The sequence below is a fragment of the Anomalospiza imberbis genome, chromosome 11 (genome assembly GCF_031753505.1).
Source record: "Anomalospiza imberbis isolate Cuckoo-Finch-1a 21T00152 chromosome 11, ASM3175350v1, whole genome shotgun sequence".
Taxonomy (NCBI): domain Eukaryota; kingdom Metazoa; phylum Chordata; class Aves; order Passeriformes; family Viduidae; genus Anomalospiza; species Anomalospiza imberbis.
Window position 1 is genome coordinate 13,598,151 of NC_089691.1, and position 19,389 is coordinate 13,617,539.

A 19,389-nucleotide genomic window follows, 5' to 3' on the forward strand; every position below is an offset into this window, starting at 1 on the left:
TTCCCAGTTCTGCTCCTAGCAAATTGCCCAATACTTAATATACAACCTTATCAGAGCACCTCCACAGCAGAGCTTCATAAAAACACTGAGAGATAACAATCACTGAATTTTGAAAACATAAATTACAGACCTATAATGGAAGGTTTAAGTCTCCAATTCCCTTGGAGAAGAAGAGAAGCTATAAATTTGATGAAATAAAATCTGCAGAAGAATACCTCTGTGCAAGACTTGACTTCATACACCCAGAATAAATTTCCATTTAAGACAGGGGGAGATCTGTTTACTTTCTTGAAAAATGGATGCTACAGAATAAATCTATCTAGAGCCTGATGTACTATTTCTTCATATATCTTACTGGATGGAAGAAGAGACCATAATTAGAATTAGCTGTAAAGCCAAGATATAAAACACAAGCACACTAGATGTTGCCCCACAGACTTTTTGTTAAGAGCATGTGTAACAACTCCACAAGACATCTTGGCAAACAAATACAAAGCTCCAGATTCCTTGGGACTATTTAGCTAAAATCTATTAAAAGTCCACTTCTCCATTTTTACCCAGACCTCTAAAGCCACAGGCTGCAAAGCCATAACTCCACGGTCCATGTAGAAATTCATTGCCTTGAAATGCATGTAGTTTTAAAGCAACTAAATAGTTCAAACTGCCAGCATTTGAAAAGAAAAAGTCATTATTTTATAGTGATCAGAGGTGTCCAAGGTGCTTCAGAGAATACAAAGAAAGGCACAATCCCTGTGGACCTTACAATCCAATTAACTTAATTAACCATGTTATTCCCCTAGTTCCTGGTACTCCTTAAATCAATGAACTAAGACTTAATAGCAAAGTACATCACTAGCAGCTTTATTGATCATATCTGCACACAACACTGACTGAACTCCCAAAGTCAAGACTTGGCACAAAACAGAGGAGCTATTTCAGCACCAGACTTCCACTTTATTAAACCAAAGCCCTGTGCAGGTACCAGAGACAGGAAAGAAGGCATCAAGCAGAGACTGACATTTAAACAGTGATAGAGCAAGTAACCATGGGTTCAGTGTTGGTCTACAATGCAAGAACAAAAAAAAAAAAAAAAAAAAAAAAATTACAGTATTATTCCATTTTAAAATTAAAATTTTACATTTTGCTCATCACCTCTCAAAGGTGAATCCCAGAGTATTTTACAAAGGAGGCCAGACCTCAGATCTCCACATCTCCTGTGGCAGCCTAAAGCCCAGAACAAGCAAACAGCTCCTCAGCCTGGGGAGGCATGAGTTTGCCAAGAATAAATTTTGCAGGTAAATTCCCTGCTGTTCAATTCAGATATCTCCATGCAAAGGCCTCTCTAATGGGAGAGGTGCTTTACACCAGCTGCAAGTATCCAGCACTGCCACATCTCCTCAACAAGAGCTTAACACCCTTTCCTTGTCTGTAACAATTACAGCAGGACTAATAAGGATTAGAATTAAATATCAACTACACTCACAAGAAGTTGTTGCCTTTTAATCTATAAAGTATGCTGCTTCTTCACCTGTAAAAAAAAATTGAGAGAAACAGCAGCCACACACAGTATAGAGCAAGAGCAGGCTCAAGGAGACCCTTTAATCCCCTTTTACCAGCTCTTGTCCAGGATGACCTATTACCAGCTCCTAATGGCACTGAGGAGGTTGTTCATTTTCAAATAGGTCAGTGACTCATCATTTTTACTCACTTCCCTCTGCTAAAAAAATCAATGAGCTCCTGAAACAGTATTATCCTGGATGATTGGTGCTTTAACGTCTCGCTTGCAGGAAAGGAGACCCCAGAGGTCTCTTCCAGTGCTGGGTCACCACAGTCAGCCAGGAAGATGGACTTGTTCTCTTGGTTGGAAACAAATATCTCCTGGGAAGAGGACACCTTTCCACAAAGATGTTTTGTGGAGGATGGGTAGTTTTGTGTCTGTCTTCTCTTGCAGTGAAGTGTGAATATTATACACTAGAGGAGAGTTGCACTTCCCAATACCTCCATCCAGTCATGGCACAGCGTACCTCCATCCTCCTGCTTACTTAGCTGTATAAATTAGTTTTCCTACTCCCCCATCCATCCCCAAATTGTTGTTTTTCATTCAAATCCAAATGTTTATGAATAAAAAAAAGAGAGAAATACATTTTTAAAAAATGTCATCATGGATCTCTGCTCCTTTACTCACACAGTGTTCCCCAAAACACCATCAGCAATACTCTCACAGCACAAATCAGTTTGTGTGCTGTCTGATAAGGTCTATTTCAACTCCAACTTGGGAGCCTGACTAACTCATTGTGTCAAAAGGAGTTAAATGCCAGTGGCTAACCCACCCAGCTGGTTAGTGGCAGGCTGAGGAGGTGACAGGTAGATGGGAGTCACACACCGGCTGTCACATTGGCTCAGAGCAGTGACACATCACAGGAAACCTGCTGGCCTTCAGCAGGAAACTGAATGAGAAAGGCTAGAGATGGGGAAGAGTTTGCAGTGAATTATCGTGCCCAGACATGAGTTTGAAAAGCTGTCACAACTTTAGGGGTGTCTTCCTGGCTGTCACTTACTTGGTGTTGAAGTTCAACAGGTCAAATCCTGGACTACCCCGCTGTACAGGGCCACAGCTAATAAAAATATTACATTATCCTACTACACTGAGGGGCTATGAAAAGCTGCTAGAGCCAATTCACTGTAGAGTTCGAGGCACATTAAAAAACTTGCACATGGTCATGTACACAGAGAATTCCTCAGCTGTTTTGAAACTGCAGAGGCTGCCATCATCACCTGCTCCTCCAGTGCAAGGGCTGCTTTGTCAGTGGTTTTGCTTTACACGGTGCTGAAGAGGCCTCCCCCTTCTCCACAGGGGCTTTGCCAGCATGTCCATCACAGCTGAGCACGAGGGATCTGCCTGCAGAGCAATTCAGTGCTGCTCTCCCTGCACACTGCTGAGCAGCGCCTCCAGCCAGCTGTGCTGGAGCTGGATTTCTACAAGAAGTTGACAGCTGCAGAGGGAGAGCACAGTGAAACAAGCCCCCTCACTCTGCACTCCTCCAGTCCCTGTCCCTCACTCCCGCCTCTGTGCTCTCCACCACAGCACTGAAACCAAGAACTACCATTGCAGCTTGCAATTAAAAACCGTGGCGTGAATTCGCACAAAAGAGAAGCACAGAAAAACGGCACCCCGAGGACTTAAAGCTCACTAAGCATGTCAGTGGCAAGACAATAAAGGGTAGTCAGGAATCTGCCCCCCTTGCCCTGCCCAGAAGCCCCTGGAGACAAGCAGCTGCTCCAAGCAACAGTCGGGGAAGCAGATGGGTGGCAGAGGACGGCGCTCCCTGGCCGAAAGCCACGCTCTCCCTCGTAGTTACTCCGAGGCAGGAACTGGATGGCACCCACTGCAGTGTTGCCTGTCACTGAATCTCTCCAGGCAGTACATGACCCTTGGCAAGGGGCAGCCCCAAAGAGCAGGGCAGGACCAGCTGCCACAGCAGCATGGGGCTCACCCCAGAGCAAGCCTGGCTCTGGGAGCCAAAGGCACACGGTGCTGTACGGCTCATCCCCAGGCAAGCACACCCTACAGCCAGCAAGCCCTGGAGAAACCAGCATCCCAGCCTGGCCTGCACACGTCTTGCTTTCTGATCCCCCACCCACTTACTAACAAGCCCCTGTATAAGCACAGTAACAGTGAAGGAATTATATTAAAGTAGGACAAGATACACCAAAAAGCCAATTACAATGGCTATTCCAAGAAAACAACCCAGGAGCCATCGCTACACATGGCCAAACAGCCTTGGCAGGTGGTGGGTGGAGGAAAAGCAGAATAAATACAATTAAAGAAGCAAGACAGTTCAGCTTTGTGTTACATGTGAAATGCAGTCTCCAGAGGCTGAGGAAGCAGCATGACTGACTAGAGCAAGTTTTGAAATTCCTCAAAGGCAGGTTGCCTAGATGTGCAGCCAGAGCCAGGCTGACAGAAATGCTGCTAACAGCACTGAATTTGCTAGAGGATTATCACTTGGTGTAACGGATGGCAACTAGATTAGATAGCTGGTAAACTCGCAGCACAGTTCATTAGTGTACAGGGAAATTTTTATCCACATAAATAGAATTTCCTGTTATATCCAGCTCCATGTTGCAATAGATCTGCAACCCTGTGCCAGAAAGATGTTTTATACCTAATTTTTGTTCAAATATTTGGCACAATTGGTATAATTTTGAATATGAAGATATTAAGCAGAGAAAGACAGCCGTGAAGTTACACTTAATAACTGCACTTCCATATCTGTATTGATCTGAGCAACAGAACCTTTTAAAGTGTAGTCATTATCCACGTTCTGCAGACACAAAGACTGGGGCATGCAGAGATTTTCAGAGTGGCACAGAATCCCTCAGTCCCACTAGTCTCAAATGACAGAGAAAATACCCCATCACTCTGAGAAACTAAATGATAAAATTATTTTGCTGCAAGCCCTATGCTCAGTCAGGAACACAGGCACAGGACCAAAATCCCCAATACCAACCAACTCATCAGTAAGTGCCAGCCACACTGGAATTGCTGCAGTTACCACTGGGCTGCAGCCTGATCTGTTGGGCAGCATGGCAGCTATTTCATGCACCAGGTGCTACTGCACAAGGTGCCTGGCCAGGATGCAAAGAACACAAAATCCGTGAAAGATTCTGGAGCAGCAAAGCATGGCCAGTGAGTTGGAGCATCAATATCTCATCTAAACGCCTGCCATGGGATTTGCAGCATGCCTGAACTTTGCTTTGTTTGAAACAACTTGGAGGCAGCAGACCAGGCTCAGCTGCCTGTGGGGACAGAGCCCAGGCATTTTACCTGCAGCTACCTTCCAGCTGAGAAGGAACCTCCGCTACTTGAAAAGGAGAACCAGATGGAGGAAGGCTGAAAAGATGATGCTCCCAAGGGGAAAAAGACTGAGACAGCACCTCCCCACCTCACACAGATCTACCTGCCCTCTAACCTCAAAGGGGAAGTTTGTGAGGGCGTTTTTACAGACATGACTGCATGTACAGTATTAAGATTGATTGCCTCCTATTACAAGATGAAAGAAAACCAAAGAACATTTAATCTAGAAACAAAATATTCATTCCCAACTGTGCCCTCTGCTCAGGATTAACACATAGCCCTGAGACAAGCCACTATGAATACTAACATATCCTCCCAGCTCTTCACTGAATTCATCCCACTCTGACAGCCCCAGGGAATTTCCCCTGACTTCCAATAATCAGAAGCTATGCATCTGGGCAAGATAGTTTTAATGAGGAAGCCCCCACTCCTGGAATCATCATAATTTCCTGAACACACATAGAAAAACTGAACCAGAAAAGCACATTGGTACCAAGAAAGAAGAGAGCAACTTAGCATCACTAATTTCTGCAAAACTGTCACACTGCCTGACAGTTTGCCTTATTATCTTATTTTTCTCCTTGTTTCTTTGCATCTCATTTGTTGCTAAATCTTCAAGGCCTCTGCTGCAAGGGGATGCAAATGAGGACAAGCCCTCCACCCCCAACCCTACAGTCTACACCCTGCTCCTGTAGTTACAGCTCTCATCAAACTGGGACCAAAGATAAGACTGGAGTCCTCTGTGCACAGACTCTGTACATTCAACTCAACTTTACCTTGAGAACAGAGAAGAGATTTGAATTTTTTTTTTATAAATTAAAGACAAGAAAAAAAATCCAGCAGCTAATCTCAGCTCCATCCCATGGAACCCAAGTGAGACCTCTCAGGCTTTATGTAAGTAGCAGCTCCCCTCTTGGGCTGTATGAGGCAATACTCAAATGTGAGCTGGGATGTTTATTTCTTTGTACAGATGAATGAAATGTCACCAAGATGACTAACAGTATCACATGTACAAGAAAAGGCAACAACACCTGTAATCCAAATAAATACCTTGAAAAGCCTCTGACTGGCAACAAAGCAGCAGCCAATGTTAATATAATTGCTAAAACAAAAGCTCTGTAGAGCTTTGTTCACAGTGGAAATGAAGCCATTAAGCAAAAAATGTGCTACTTCACAGACAACTTCAAGAATGTAGCATTGAATTTAATTTGTGGCCTCAGAAAGAGGTTTCTACTCATCAAGACACAGCAGCTTAGCCGGCAGGGTCACTGACACCTCCACTTAACACAGATAAGACATGGATCTAACCCCATCCTAATGCACTGCATTTCCTTGAGCTCAAATACCATGATAACCCTTCTCCTTAAATGCAGAGTGGTCTTGATGCCACATACCTGAAGTTGTCAGAGGAAAATTTTTCAACTAACTTCCCAGTGGAAAGCAGCTCTCTCAACACTATCAGTGAAATCAGCAGATTTTGCTGAAGCCAGAAAATAGTTTTGGCCAAAAAGTGAAAGCCAGTAATTACTAGATGCCAAGTTCATCTAACATTAATGAGGGTGAGAGTCAGTAACAGGGAAATCATCATCATTGCTAAAACAACTAAATCTTACAAAGTTTATTTGTTTTAGCTTTTTTGAATTCCTTTATTTTGGCTTACTTGAATTCCTTTATTTTCTAAAGGCAAAGAGAAGGAAAATTGGAAAAAATAAAAAGGTAATTAGTTCTTTTGACAAAACAAGCAGACAAAAATTCTGCTCAGATTTTAAATGAAAAGTTTAATTACATTTTTCTCTCAATGGACAGAGCACGACCAAGAATAATTGGACAAAATGGAGACCCTTCCAAGAGGGAATCTATTATTCCACTGTGTGGTTCACCCAGGCCAAGTACTGCAGAAGAGATGCTCCCATTTCCGACAGCAACCATCAGCATGGGATTTACTTTCTCAATCAAATGCTGCCCACGTTCCACTCCCACTTACACCAGTGTCAGTGCACAGTAGCTATACTCATTTCAGGAACACAGATATTTAGATGGTATTACTCCCTTTGGCATAAGGCATGAATGCAGGAGCAATTCCCATGCACATGGGATCATCACCAACATTCACTGGAACGCAACACGCAGCCTTTCAAGAGACCATCAAGGGAAACAAGTTTTCCCCTTCCTCTAGAAAAGAGATTTTCTCTGGAAAATCTAAGCCTCCTGCACATAGATCACTGCTCTGAATGTCAAGGGTTAGACCTGGCTTTTAAAAGAAATGGCTCCATTTATGTGATGCAGAGCTCCAGAAATGCCTGGTTCACTGTCTTGGGGCTTGTCTACAAAGAGGCAATTTCAATAGAGCACTACCCCTATAATTATTCTACAATATTTACACCTCTAAATTCACTTCATTTTCAAAATAAATACTTTTATTCTGTTATAATGCAGTCTAATAATTAACAAAACAGTCAGTAAAATGGTACACTTGTAGGAAGGCCTACACAGTCTTAACCACAGAAGGAGAACCTGGCATAAAGCTCATGCCCTGGTGGACAGCCTTCTTTTGTTTACCACTAAGCAGCTCTGCCACTTGTGTCTACTTAGAAGAGACAAACAAATGAAAAAAAAAAAAAAAAAAAGGCACAGCAAATCATTCACCTCAGACTGGCCACACACCTTGGTTTAACCTGAGCAATCTTCCTCTCAGTGCAACCCAGAGCATCAGAAGATCTCTGGGTCAGTAGCTGCAATCACAGCTCTGGAATGGTTTCAAAGACCACATCCTTTTCTTGGGAATTTCCCATGTGTTTTTCCACTACACTTGGCATGAGTCCATAGACACTCCAACAGGTTTGGAGAACATCAAGCATGGCCTGATTCCAGACAGATCTGGCAATTCTTCTCACTCTGAAATTTTCCTGGCTACCACAATTCATGGTTTCCATCAAGGCCTTCAGCATCCTGAAAGGTTCCCCCACACACTTTCCAACCTTGGCAGCTCTAAAGGAAAAGCATGCCAAACCACTGTCGCTGATGCTTTTGTCAGCACTGAGCATCATCACTTAATATTGCTAATAAAACTTCTTCACAAGAATCCCCACAGAGTAATAACAAAATCGAGTGAGCAGAAGCCACAATGTCCATACAGTTTCATAAAGCCAAAGTCTGCAGACATGGGAGCACATTCAGGCTGTAAAATCTGGCAGATCACTTCAAAAAGCAAAATAATAATCAATCTCTGTCTTTAATCAAATTGCAATAAGGCTTTGGAGTCATTCCATAAAACATTTGTAGCTTCATCCCCAGGTTGTGCAGGACTTCTCAATCAGAGCTAAATTTTCAGACTGCTGAAGTACAGGCTCAAAAGCAGCAGCCCAAAGTCAGACCAGTGTGACAGCCAGCAAGGAGGGGAGCAGTGAGCACAGTGCTCGGGTGCAGTTATTACACACTCAACGGCTGCCAAATCACCATCAGCATATTAATGAGTGAAGAAAGACCCCATCAAAGTCTAGCAGGATTTGCTCAGCTGTTCCATCAGGTTGATTAAGTGAGCATTATCCCTTAAGCAGTACCACCACAGCCTTCATACAATCCTAATTCCCCACCACACTTCATTGGAGGGTCAGAACCTCTATTTTTATGGTTTTTTTTTTAAAGCAGTGGCCTGTATAATGAGTATTGCCAACAAACAGCAGCCCATAAATTCCTGAGCTCTCTGTGAGCAAGTCCTCACCTCTGATAAAGCTTGGACACACTGTAAAGCAAAAGTGTCACATGCAGAAATACATTAATACACCACATACAGTGGACAGATGTAACAGCCCTTCGGCTGCAACGCTTCAACTGCACACTACTTAAGTGACAGCTACACAGCCAAATTTCTTTACTGGTAATTAAGTGCCAGTATAATAGATCATGTCATTGTAGGTTTGGACAAAAGGACTCCATAAAGCAATGTATTAAAATGGAATAGACTCAACCTGGCACTGAAAGATGGTCCTAAGACAACTGGATAACAACAAAAAAAACCTTTCCAAATGACTGAATTATTTCTGATGTGGCAAGCACAAGAAAAAATACTATATTTTAAACAACAGAATAGTTCAACTGATTTAAAGTTATGCACCATACCATTTGCAAGAGCAAAATGTTTATGGGTAAATGAGCAAAAGACAATTCACATTCTTTTTAGCAGTTATTCTATTTTAGTTATTGTGCACATCACAAACAACATGGTACCCATTGAAAGATCTAATTTTCTGCTAATCATGCAAACCCAGCAAATTTCCATCTTAGTGGGATGTTTCACCCTGATGTATGTGAATAAGTAAAGAAAAATCCCATTTCTAGTCATGGACATAGTTTCAGAGCTATTGAGCAAAACATCCCAGTACATTGTTCTAAGGAACTGAATAAAAACCTGATGTCCATAGCCCAGCTGTTATAAGCTTCCTCAAAACAGACTGTTGAGATATTTTTACCTTCCTATTATAAAAATTTAAATAGCTCTGCCAAAACCATGAAAATCCACCCCCCTGCTAAATTTTCCCCAGGGTCCCACTCCTGCCAAACTGTACCTGCAGCAAGACAGGGCAGCCAAGAAAGGGAGATCTTGCAGTAGGTTTTTACTTTGTTACCCTCATCCCACAAATCAACCTGCACCATGAAAGATTTTCCTTTCCATGCACCACAGGACACCTCTGCCCACGGCTGCACAGCAGCAAAATGCCCCTATATGCTTCTACAGCTGTTTCCAAGGTAACAAGCACAGAGCTGTATACCAGGGAAGGAAGCAAATAGCAGCAACATAACCCTGCTATATTGTCACTTTTTGAACCAGGTCTGACTTGTCTCTTTCCCCTTCCCCTCCTTGCCACCTGCCTCATGATTCAAGCAAGGGTTAGATAACTCACTTCACATTTTATAATCCCATTACATCAGCCTTTCATAAGGCTTGGTTTTGATTTTTTTATAAGTCATCATATTGGAGTTTTAAAGGTGAGAGTCAAATTTTCTGCTTTTACTCAAGATAAACCATCTGGGAGAGGAAGGGGAATTGTATCAACAACCTAAATTTACACTCAAACTCTGTATTCCCTCCCCCTAGAAGCAGGAAAACATCTCAGGTTAAGTGAAGGGTGTCTGCCCACAACCATGGCCCTTCTTAAACAAGTCTGTGCATCTAGCCAACACTGCTTTTCACCAGTTTGGATTAAATTATCTCCACTTCTCAGTCTGTAGATACAGTTTATCCTTTCTAGACACACAGTTTCCACATCCACTCACATGTGCCAAAAACAGAGACTTTCCCACCTGCCCACATACATTCTTGCTACCAAAGCAGAAATTAGCCTTTGCTTCTGCTACTGAAAACCTTGGAGCAGTGAGAAAGCAATTCAAATCCTAAGTCCTCACATAAAGGACAGCAATATGAGGGGTGGAAACTGGGATGGAAAAGGGTCTGGCTTGGCCAACTAGTTCTTATCACTGCCTCAAAAGAGGATGAGTTATCAGGGAGAGAAATCAGCAGAAGATCTGGCCACAAAGCTCTGCACACACAGTGAGGGACAGAAAGCCAGACCATATGCTTTAACCTCTTCTTTCAGGTCTGAGACAACCCCACAGTAATACAGGGAGGAGCTGATGAACCCCATGATTTTGGAGGAACAGGTCTGTTAACCATGCAGGCTGGAGGACACATATTTTCCACCAAATATTTCTAAGTCATTGACATCCATTCTTTTTTTCCTTGTATGTAGCACAATAAGCAGCAGAACAGCCCATGTACAAGTCTCCTTGTGGCGGAGAAAAACAACACATTATATAATGAAGCATTCTGCATACTGGCCAGAAGTCCCTTCCATCTTCCAGGAGACAGAAATTTTAAGGCAAAACATGCATGAAGAGACTCCCTGTGCATAGTATTTGAAATGGCAATCATACTGCAGCACAGTCTGTGTTTATCTTGCATTTCCCTATGTGACTTACCATGGCTGACCTTTTCTACCAACTGTGATTAATGAAGCTTCCAATTCATCATCTCTGAATGGCTGCAAATTGCAAGAGGTGCTCATCACTTTAATATTCAGTAACCAAAATATACCACTCTTCTAATTACAATTGTGCTTCTGCTGAACACCAGGACATTTCCTTTGGAAGCTTAAGTACTATGGTCCTCAGAGGAAGTGAACAAATTGATGGGCCAGAGTACACATGCCTGGGGGAAAATCCCCCCATCTTAGGCATCAAAAAACCCCAAACCTATCACAACCCATAGGCATAGAGATGCCAAAAAGGCAGACATAACTTGCTCTGAATAAAGAAAAACAGAAGTCAATACTTCTTCATATACTGGTTAGATGTTGGTTTGCAAAATCAAAATCTGAACAGTGAAGACATTTCTTGCAGTGTTGTTATAGAATGGTTTGTGTTGGAAGGAACCTTAAAGATCATCCAGGTCCAATCCTCCCGTCACAGACAGGGACACGTCATGATGCAAAACCTTCTCTAACACACCTGTTAACACTGCAGTGCTACAAACACATCACCAAATACTTCCTCTGCTGCCCCTGCAGAGTTATATGCTATAACACAACCACCAAACCGGTTGCCTTGTAGAAAAGGGAAAGAAGTTCCCTACAAGCTCAGCTAATCTTCCTCTACATAGCATATCAGCTCAAGCCTGCAAGATTTATCCACCCAGATAAGCCATTCTGTGATTAAATGGCACTTTCCTAAGACTGACTACTCTGTGAACCACCCACAGAAATAAATGCAATGTACTCAAAGGGACGCACACCAGCCACAGACTCACTGCAGTGCTGGGACTGAATCAGAGGGAAGGGGGATGAGAAGGAAAGGCATTATGTAGAGCCAGAGACAAGAGCCAGTACATACACATATGAAGTCACAGAGAAAGTAACCCAGCACAGCTGTAGATCAAGAGGTCCCTGCTGTGAATGTTTAATAAGGCTTCCAAAGGCACCCCAATCCAATGGTGCAAAAGCATCCGCGCCAGCTGCAGCAAGGCAGCGTTGCAAAGCACTGCACCATAACAGGGCTGAATTCATGCCAACAGGTCTCGGTGTGTTGAGCAGGGGATTGATTCACAGGACAGGATTTTTAACAGCTCTAGCTCGGGTGGATGGAGGCTCCAAGGAGAAGCCATGGTACTAGAGCAATCCATGAGCAGAAATAGATGGTGCTCTCCCAAAGCAGTGGGAGCCAGGAATCAGCATCAGAAAGGCACAGCAGCTTAATGACTCTGTCCTAACACCTTGCAGGGGATCTAACAGCACAATTTCTCTCTGTGCTTATTAACCAGCAGGTTCAGAGAACTCCATGATTCTTGCATTACTCACACTAAATGCTGCAACAGTGCCATTTCATATATTTGTTAAGTCTGTTTACAGATTAGAACAGTCTAGAGAGGTAGTCTGGGAAGGGGTCCAAAGGGAAAGCCTGCCATTAGTTACTTTGCACAAAAGCAGCAGTTCTATAAAACACGCATTCCTGCTTGTTTCTGCCTATCCCGGATCAGCTCCCGCACGCAAGTCCCATGAGAGCAGAGGAGAAACGCACTTGATTTCAGAGACATAAACTTTCCCCACCACGCTCACCCCTGCTCATCTACAAAGGCAGGAGCCGGAGTGCAACATTTAAACCTCCCTTACGCTGTGCCACCTTGTGGATGTCTTCTCACTACTTTCATGAGCCGCAGGTCCAGCATTTATTTAACATCACACTCTTGAGCATGTAAACAAAAAAATTCACAGTCACTGTGAGCAACAGTAAGCGGCACAATAGGAATCAGATTACCGTGACACGTCTTCTGTGCAATTTACAAACCCTTTTTTCCCCAGGTGGAGTTGGCGTTAGCGAAAATTACCAGCTGAAAACAGCATCACCAGCAGCTTTAGAAAGTTGGGGCTCAGGTACTACAAGCCCCTCTAAATAGCCAAAAAGGAGCACGCAGCCACCTCGCGCTCAAGTTTGCCCCCACCGCTTGAACAAGAAAAATAAACAAAAGCAGAAACCAAGCAAGCCCGGGGATGGAAGGCAAGATTGGCTGCGGCAAAGTTTATCGGCATGAAGAGCATCCCCCCTCCAGTCCTTTCATTCGCGGAACTCCATGCCAGCAGAGGATCTTCTCCCTCCCAGAGGGACACACATCACCACCACCACCACCACCCCACAAAGAGTAGCGGAAAAGGGGAGGCGGAGGGTCATTCCGAGCACCTCCAGCTCTCCTTTCCCCCCGCCGCGCTCACCGTCCTCTTGCATCCGCTGCAGGCACAGGGCGAGGCTCTTCCTCCAGCCCGGCATCGCGGCAGCGCTGCCGCCCCCCGGGGCGGCGGCGTGGCTGGAGGGGCCCGGGGGGCCCGGCGGGAGCGGCGGGCGCTGCCGAGCGCGGCCGGGCTCCCCGGCGCTTTATGGCCGGGCGGTGCATGCGGCGGCGGGGCCGGGGCGGGCGGGGGAGCGCTGCCCGCCCCCGCCTGCGCACAGCCCCGGGCCGCCCGCCGCGCAGGTGCGCTCCCCCCGCCTGGAGGGCGGCGAACGGCAAACTCGGGGAAGAGGGCTAGCGAAATCGTGTCAATATGTAGATATTGTATATTTTTCCCCCGGGGTGGGTCTGCGTAGATTGAATGGGCCCCGCCTACAAATAGGCGCCGGGCTCCGACCCACACCGGCGCCCTGCGGGTCCCAAATCTCCGGCTGACGTTGGACAGATAAATGCCCAGGGAAGCTATGGAGAGCACACTATTCCCATTCTACATTCTCGTTACAGCTGTAGCCAGGCGCCTCTTCCCTTCCCCGAGCGGCAGCTGCCTGCAGCCACACACAGGTGCGCGCATTGACGCGTGTGTTTATCCTGAAGTTGGCTTCTCTGGTAAATAAAGTTGCACAGCAGCCAGGCTGATCTATTTCATTTTCTTCACTACCACTTGCAAGCAGCTGAAGTGTGTAGGTAAAACTTAAAAGCATCTTTTCAATTTCTTAATAGTCAGAGGTTTCAGCACTTTTACATGGACACAAAGGAGATGCCTACTGCATATGCCAGGGCATTCATGTTTTTAATTTCCTGGGGGCAACATATCTCTGCAATCACTAGCAGCTTTTTTTGTTCTTCATGAGGCCTTTTATTAGCTATCTGGTAGGTCTCATTCTGCATCTCTGCCTCCCTTTGTGAGAGTTATTCTATTATGTGCAACATCTGCTATAATCTAAAATATTAGAGACCAAGCTCCCCTTGGGATAGCATGAGCTAATTCCAGTTCAGAGGCTGGTGTCTCACACCACTCAGGTGGAACAGGGCAGTTAGAATAGCAAGAGAATGCATCCATATGGACCTTGGCTTTTCAGCTCAGCCTTTCTGTCCCTACCTGCATGAAAAGCAGCTGTTGTAGGACAGCCTAGCACCCTGCCAAGGGGCAGCAGCTTCACGCTCTGTGCTCTGCTCACATCTGAGAAGCATTTGCCATTTAGGGAGCTGCCAGCCAAGTGTGGCATGGCATATGCCAAGCTGGGCAGCAGGAGTCTGGAAACCTTTCCAGTGCCTGGTGGAAATGGAAGTGGCTCAACACAAAGGTACTTGGGAATCTTCTTGAAACAATCTCCTAAAGCTCTGAGCACACCAAGGGAGAAAATCAGTTTCTGCAGGAAGGGGCAAAAGCAGAAACCCATACCTTTAGGGCAGTCTGGGGGATGAGAATCCTAACTGAGGTATTTGAGTTAAAAGCCTATGGTTAAATTAGCTTCTCCCCTTCCCCCCAAGTTCTTGAAGAGCAATGAGGGAGCTGGGCTGCAGAGGGTCTTCTGAAGTTACTATTGTAGCATGCTTTTGCAGTGAGTTAAGCTGGGATGACTATAAACTCATGAGAACAGACAGCCCTCTTCATTTGAGCATAAGAGTTTGCAACACTGCAGAGGCAGACAGCAGTATGCAATGCCCTAGGACTGCATCAGCAGTTCCTACCACAGCAGAGAGCAGCGCTGTACAGGCTGATTCCCTTCCATATTTCTAACCAGAGTCACCCATCAGTTTAAAGGACAGTGATGGGAGTGATGGCACCTGAAGGCTTATTCCAGCCAGCTGGAGCAATCACTTCTAAGAGAGATTTCCTGAGGACTGTTGGCAGTAAGAGCACAAATATAGCCCAGACCTGCTATACCCCACTAGCAGCAGAGAAAAATTCACAGGCATAAAAATATATTTTTGCCCACATTTACCTACAAACATAAGAAGATATTGACTCCCCACCCAGCTAAACTTCTTAAAGAGCTCCTTTCCTTGTGCTAAATACAGCACATTTGCTCAGCTTGTTCCCTGGAGGAAAACACAACACCCCTTCCCTGCAATTTCTTTGTACTTTTGGGACTCACAAAATCACAACTCCACAGCTGGACTGGGTCAGGGCACATCATGCTAATTTACAGAAAGTTTGTGATATGCCCCAAATATTCCGATAGCACAACTCAGAAGCTTTTTTGAGAAGGACCTAATGTGAAGCCAGGATGCATCCTGAGGAAAGGAAATGATGCTTCTTCAATAGTTAAAATGCAGCATACAGAGACAAGTGCTGTTGAGTTATATGACTAACTCAACCACCCACACAGGCAAATCACCTGCATTTCTGTGCCTTGGTTTCCTCAGCTGTATTTTATAATTGCATGATGATAACCAGAATCTGGGCATTAGAAAATTATTTCCAGGAAAGCAATTGTTATTGATCTAATATTGTTCTCAGGAAAAGTAATGAGAATCTGAAACAAACATGACAGAGGAAGAGGCTCTTAAAAGTAAGGTTAAATTGATACTTTTTGTACCTAAAAGCTCATCTGGTTTTGCCACTTACAGTGGTTGTTCTCACAAAAGACTCTTTCCCTGAAGTGTCTTTAGACTGTCATGGCTACAGCAATACTGCTTTTTAAAGGACACTGCTACCACACAAATAATTAAACATGAAAAAATAGCAAGCATATTACTAGATGAAAAAGCAGCTCAGAGGTCTTAAGAATCAAATTTGACATATCCATTACTGTAGAAAGAGCCAAAGTTAGCGTAGTGAGATTTTCTCAAGCACAAACTTCAGTGCCCACATGGGAAACTGGTTTCGAGAACATGAAACATATCTAGAAGTACCAGTATGGAATTCATAAGCAGAATCAATGTTAAGATAGATGCTATGGTACTTCTTTGGAGAGAAGTCATGGAGGGATATTTCAAGCAGCAGAAAGTCCATAGAAAACTTCAGAAGTGAATAGCCATGTCACTGAGCAATGTCTAACCTGTCTGTATAACCGAAATGTCCAGATGCAGGATTTTAGGCACCACTGTGACACGGATACTGCCACAACTTTAGAAGGCACTGCTGTCCTCCTCCATCCTGCAGAAATGGTTGTCAAACCAAATTTGTGAGGCAGAGATTCCTCTTTGGCCACATGCCCCAGGACAGGATGACCTGGTTTGATAAACTGAGGACTTTACTGTGCCCTGCGCATTGGCTGTTTCAGCAGCTGGTGGTCCTTGCTCCACTGAGGAACACAGAGTACAGCAAAACTAAAGTCCCAGCTCATCCTAAGCTGGGCAAAAGGAAAGATCTCTGCCCTGCAGTGTGTGCAGCCTAAATAGGCAGCATGGCTCAGTACAAAACCCAAGTTTTCCTTGCACATGTGTTGGGGTATCTCTCTAGGGCTAGAGGAATGATGGGAGGTCTTGAATTAGAGGTTTGCTCTTAATAGGTTGTAGATAGCATGGACTCTATGGTCCTGGGTAGATCCAAACTCTACCTCTCCCTCCCAGCAGTTTTCAGTGGCACACAAGAGGGGACAGTTGGTTCCACTGTGCTTTAAATACCACTATAGCTTAAGAAAAAAAAAATTAAAGCACCAAGTTTTCCAATCTCAGGAGCTGGCAACTGAGCAATGGTTCAGGACTGTCACAAGCCTTCAAACCAGGATTTGCAAATGGGATGGATCTTGCCTCTCCTGCACACTGCATGAACGTGGTGAATGATAGACAGTGATGCCACTTGTGTGGTGAGGGGAGGCTCCCATGTAAAAGTCCCATTTTCCTGCAGGGGTTAAGGGAGAATGTCCAGGCTTTTTTTCTTCCATTTGGTCCGTGAACATTTTGCCTCCAGACACCTCCAGCTCAAACTCTCCTGTCATGTGTTCCCTAACTCCGAGGGTCACTCATTTCATCATCTCACAAGAGTAAGCTGGCTCCCTGCAACAAGGAAAGTCAGTGAAATGAGTCAATCTTCACTTTCAGCCCCAAACCAAGTGACTTAAGAGCTCCTTTCTTGCCATGTCTGAACCCATGAGGATCTCCATTGGGAGACCCTTAGAGTTGTGTTCTGTCCACCCACCATTCCCAGCAGCTTGAGTGAAGATGTACCACTAGTGAGATGGCACCACTAGTGAGGTGGCATTACTTCAACAGTGATTTGGAGGCATCATGAAACCCTCTGGGGAAACAGAGAGGACTGTGGGCTCCCTCCCCTCCATATTGGCCTGGTGCTACTGCCAGGCAGCATTCAACAGTTAAGATCAAGCTAGGAATTACTTTGACCTATGTAATCCTACACAAAGGAAATCTATTTAGGTGTCTAGAATAATCTTTTCCTTTCTCACTCCCACTCCTGGACTTAACTAAGTAAAAGATAAATTTTCTTGCTCTACTAAAGCTGGGCTACTTTGCTGAGTATTGAAGCAGTGCACCCTGTATCCTTACAGCTGTACATGGAGAAGGCAGGGACTATAGGAAATTTATTTCCATCCCACCATGATATGTAAATAGCACATGGCTGCATTAATGCAGAACCAGTCTCTACTTTCACCTCGCAGGCACATGGAAGGGTAGTGGGGATATAGAGCATCAATCTCTGTCACAACACAGAGTCATGATGGGTTTGTCTCACTGGCTGCTACACTCACTTTTATACCCACACACAGCAGTGAGATCCCAGAATTTAATAACGATCCAGTCATGGTAGAAGGTTAAAGGCAATTTTAAAATTTATTGTCTTCACTTTGCTACTACCAGAGGTTGATTAATAGCAACTTTACTTACTAATCCAACTTGGTTCTGTTTTTGCCTTAAATTCAGGCAGTGCAAACAGTTTACTTGTTTTGTTGCCTTCTTCTTGTCAGGCACTCCATACTATGCATTTCCGCAGAAGTGTTCATGTCCAACTAAGTTCTGAAGGCTGGAAGCAATCTGTCATTTTGCCTCTTCTGGGTGATACTCATCTTTCTGAATGCCTTTCAGACAGATGTCTTTGGATTTCACTGACACAAGTATACACCCCATTAATGGGCTCCATGAGGATATGGTCACCTCTATGCTCTGTTCGTGCTGGAAAGGAGCAGAAGCGCTCCTTGTTTCTGTCCCAAAGACATACTTGGAGTCAGCTCAGGAGCTGGTTCTTCACCTCCTCCATTGAAAATCACAGCATAAACACAAAGGGGCTCAGACTCACCCTTCACCTCCTTCCAAAGTCATCTTCTTTCTATGGAAACCCTACAAAGTACATGCACAACAAGCTCTGAATGCTGAAGCAGTGAGGCTGCCTGTGACCAGCCAAGCCAGGGGTTTCTCTCCTTGGTTCTCTGCTTCCTGCAACACCACTGTCAGCAGATCTCTTCTGCTGGACACAAGGCCTGTCTTTGCTGAGCTGACTCCTGGGCTGATGCTAGTGCTGAAGCTTTGGTTTCACTTCCCTTGAGGGTTCTTGACTCATAGATGCTGTTTAGAGCAAGTCACAGACACCAGTCACTTTTTCTGCCACCAACAGGACATTGGCTGTCCACCTTGTTCCCAAACCTAATCTTGTCACTTACTGCCAATGCCCCACCACAGAGACTATCCCCATTTACCTGACAGTGACCCAGCACACAATATGGTGCTGAGAGGACCACAGTGTAGCAAGACAGAGAAGTTTTGCATCTTCCTCACTTCATGCCCCCAACCATCAATGTTAAAGCAAGACTCTGAGGTCTGTGCCCCTTCCCCTGCTGACAGCAGGGTTTACAGCCCTGCAGTGTCCCCAGCCCCATTGCAGCTGCTGCCTATTGATTTCCAGGCTACTGAAACATGTCAGAAATTCAATATCCAAGGTCGCCATGCATGCTACATGTTACTCTGTGTACTACCCTCCACATGGAAGCAGACAGCAGAGTCTGAAGCATTAGCAGCTGATACAACTGCTCAATACTGTTAATATTTTTTTAAAACCACAAACATAAGAGACAATACTTTTGGTTGCATCCAGTGTGAAAATGTCCACAATTCAGCCAGTAGACAGCTTTGTCTGGTTCACTATGAAGCTGCTGTGTGATCTGGAGTGTTACTTTGGAAGACAGGAGAATTTAAAATCAATATTGAACTCGGTCACAGCAATGAAGAGCCATTTTCTAACTTTTGATTGAAGATGGAGTTGGAAACATGTTCCTTCTCTTCTAAAACTGCTTTCAGGACACCCTCCTTTCCTTTATCATATTAGTTTTTCCCCTGCACACACCACCACATCTTGCCTTAG

The 19,389-nt window shown here is 44.6% G+C and overlaps 1 protein-coding gene across 2 annotated transcripts in view; it reads right to left on the reverse strand.

Annotated features, from left to right (window-relative positions):
- GRIP2 (glutamate receptor interacting protein 2) overlaps positions 1-19,389 on the reverse strand; it is a 267,829-nt gene that overhangs the window by 244,265 nt on the left and 4,175 nt on the right. Inside the window, exon 1 of one of the 2 annotated variants that reach the window (XM_068201964.1) lies at positions 13,117-13,326. The exons of the other annotated variant lie outside the window; for it this stretch is intronic. Within the exon in view, the coding sequence (XP_068058065.1) occupies positions 13,117-13,171 (55 nt within the window). The 5' untranslated portion in view covers positions 13,172-13,326. Of the gene's footprint in view, positions 1-13,116; positions 13,327-19,389 lie in introns of those variants that run through there. 2 annotated transcript variants of the gene reach the window in all.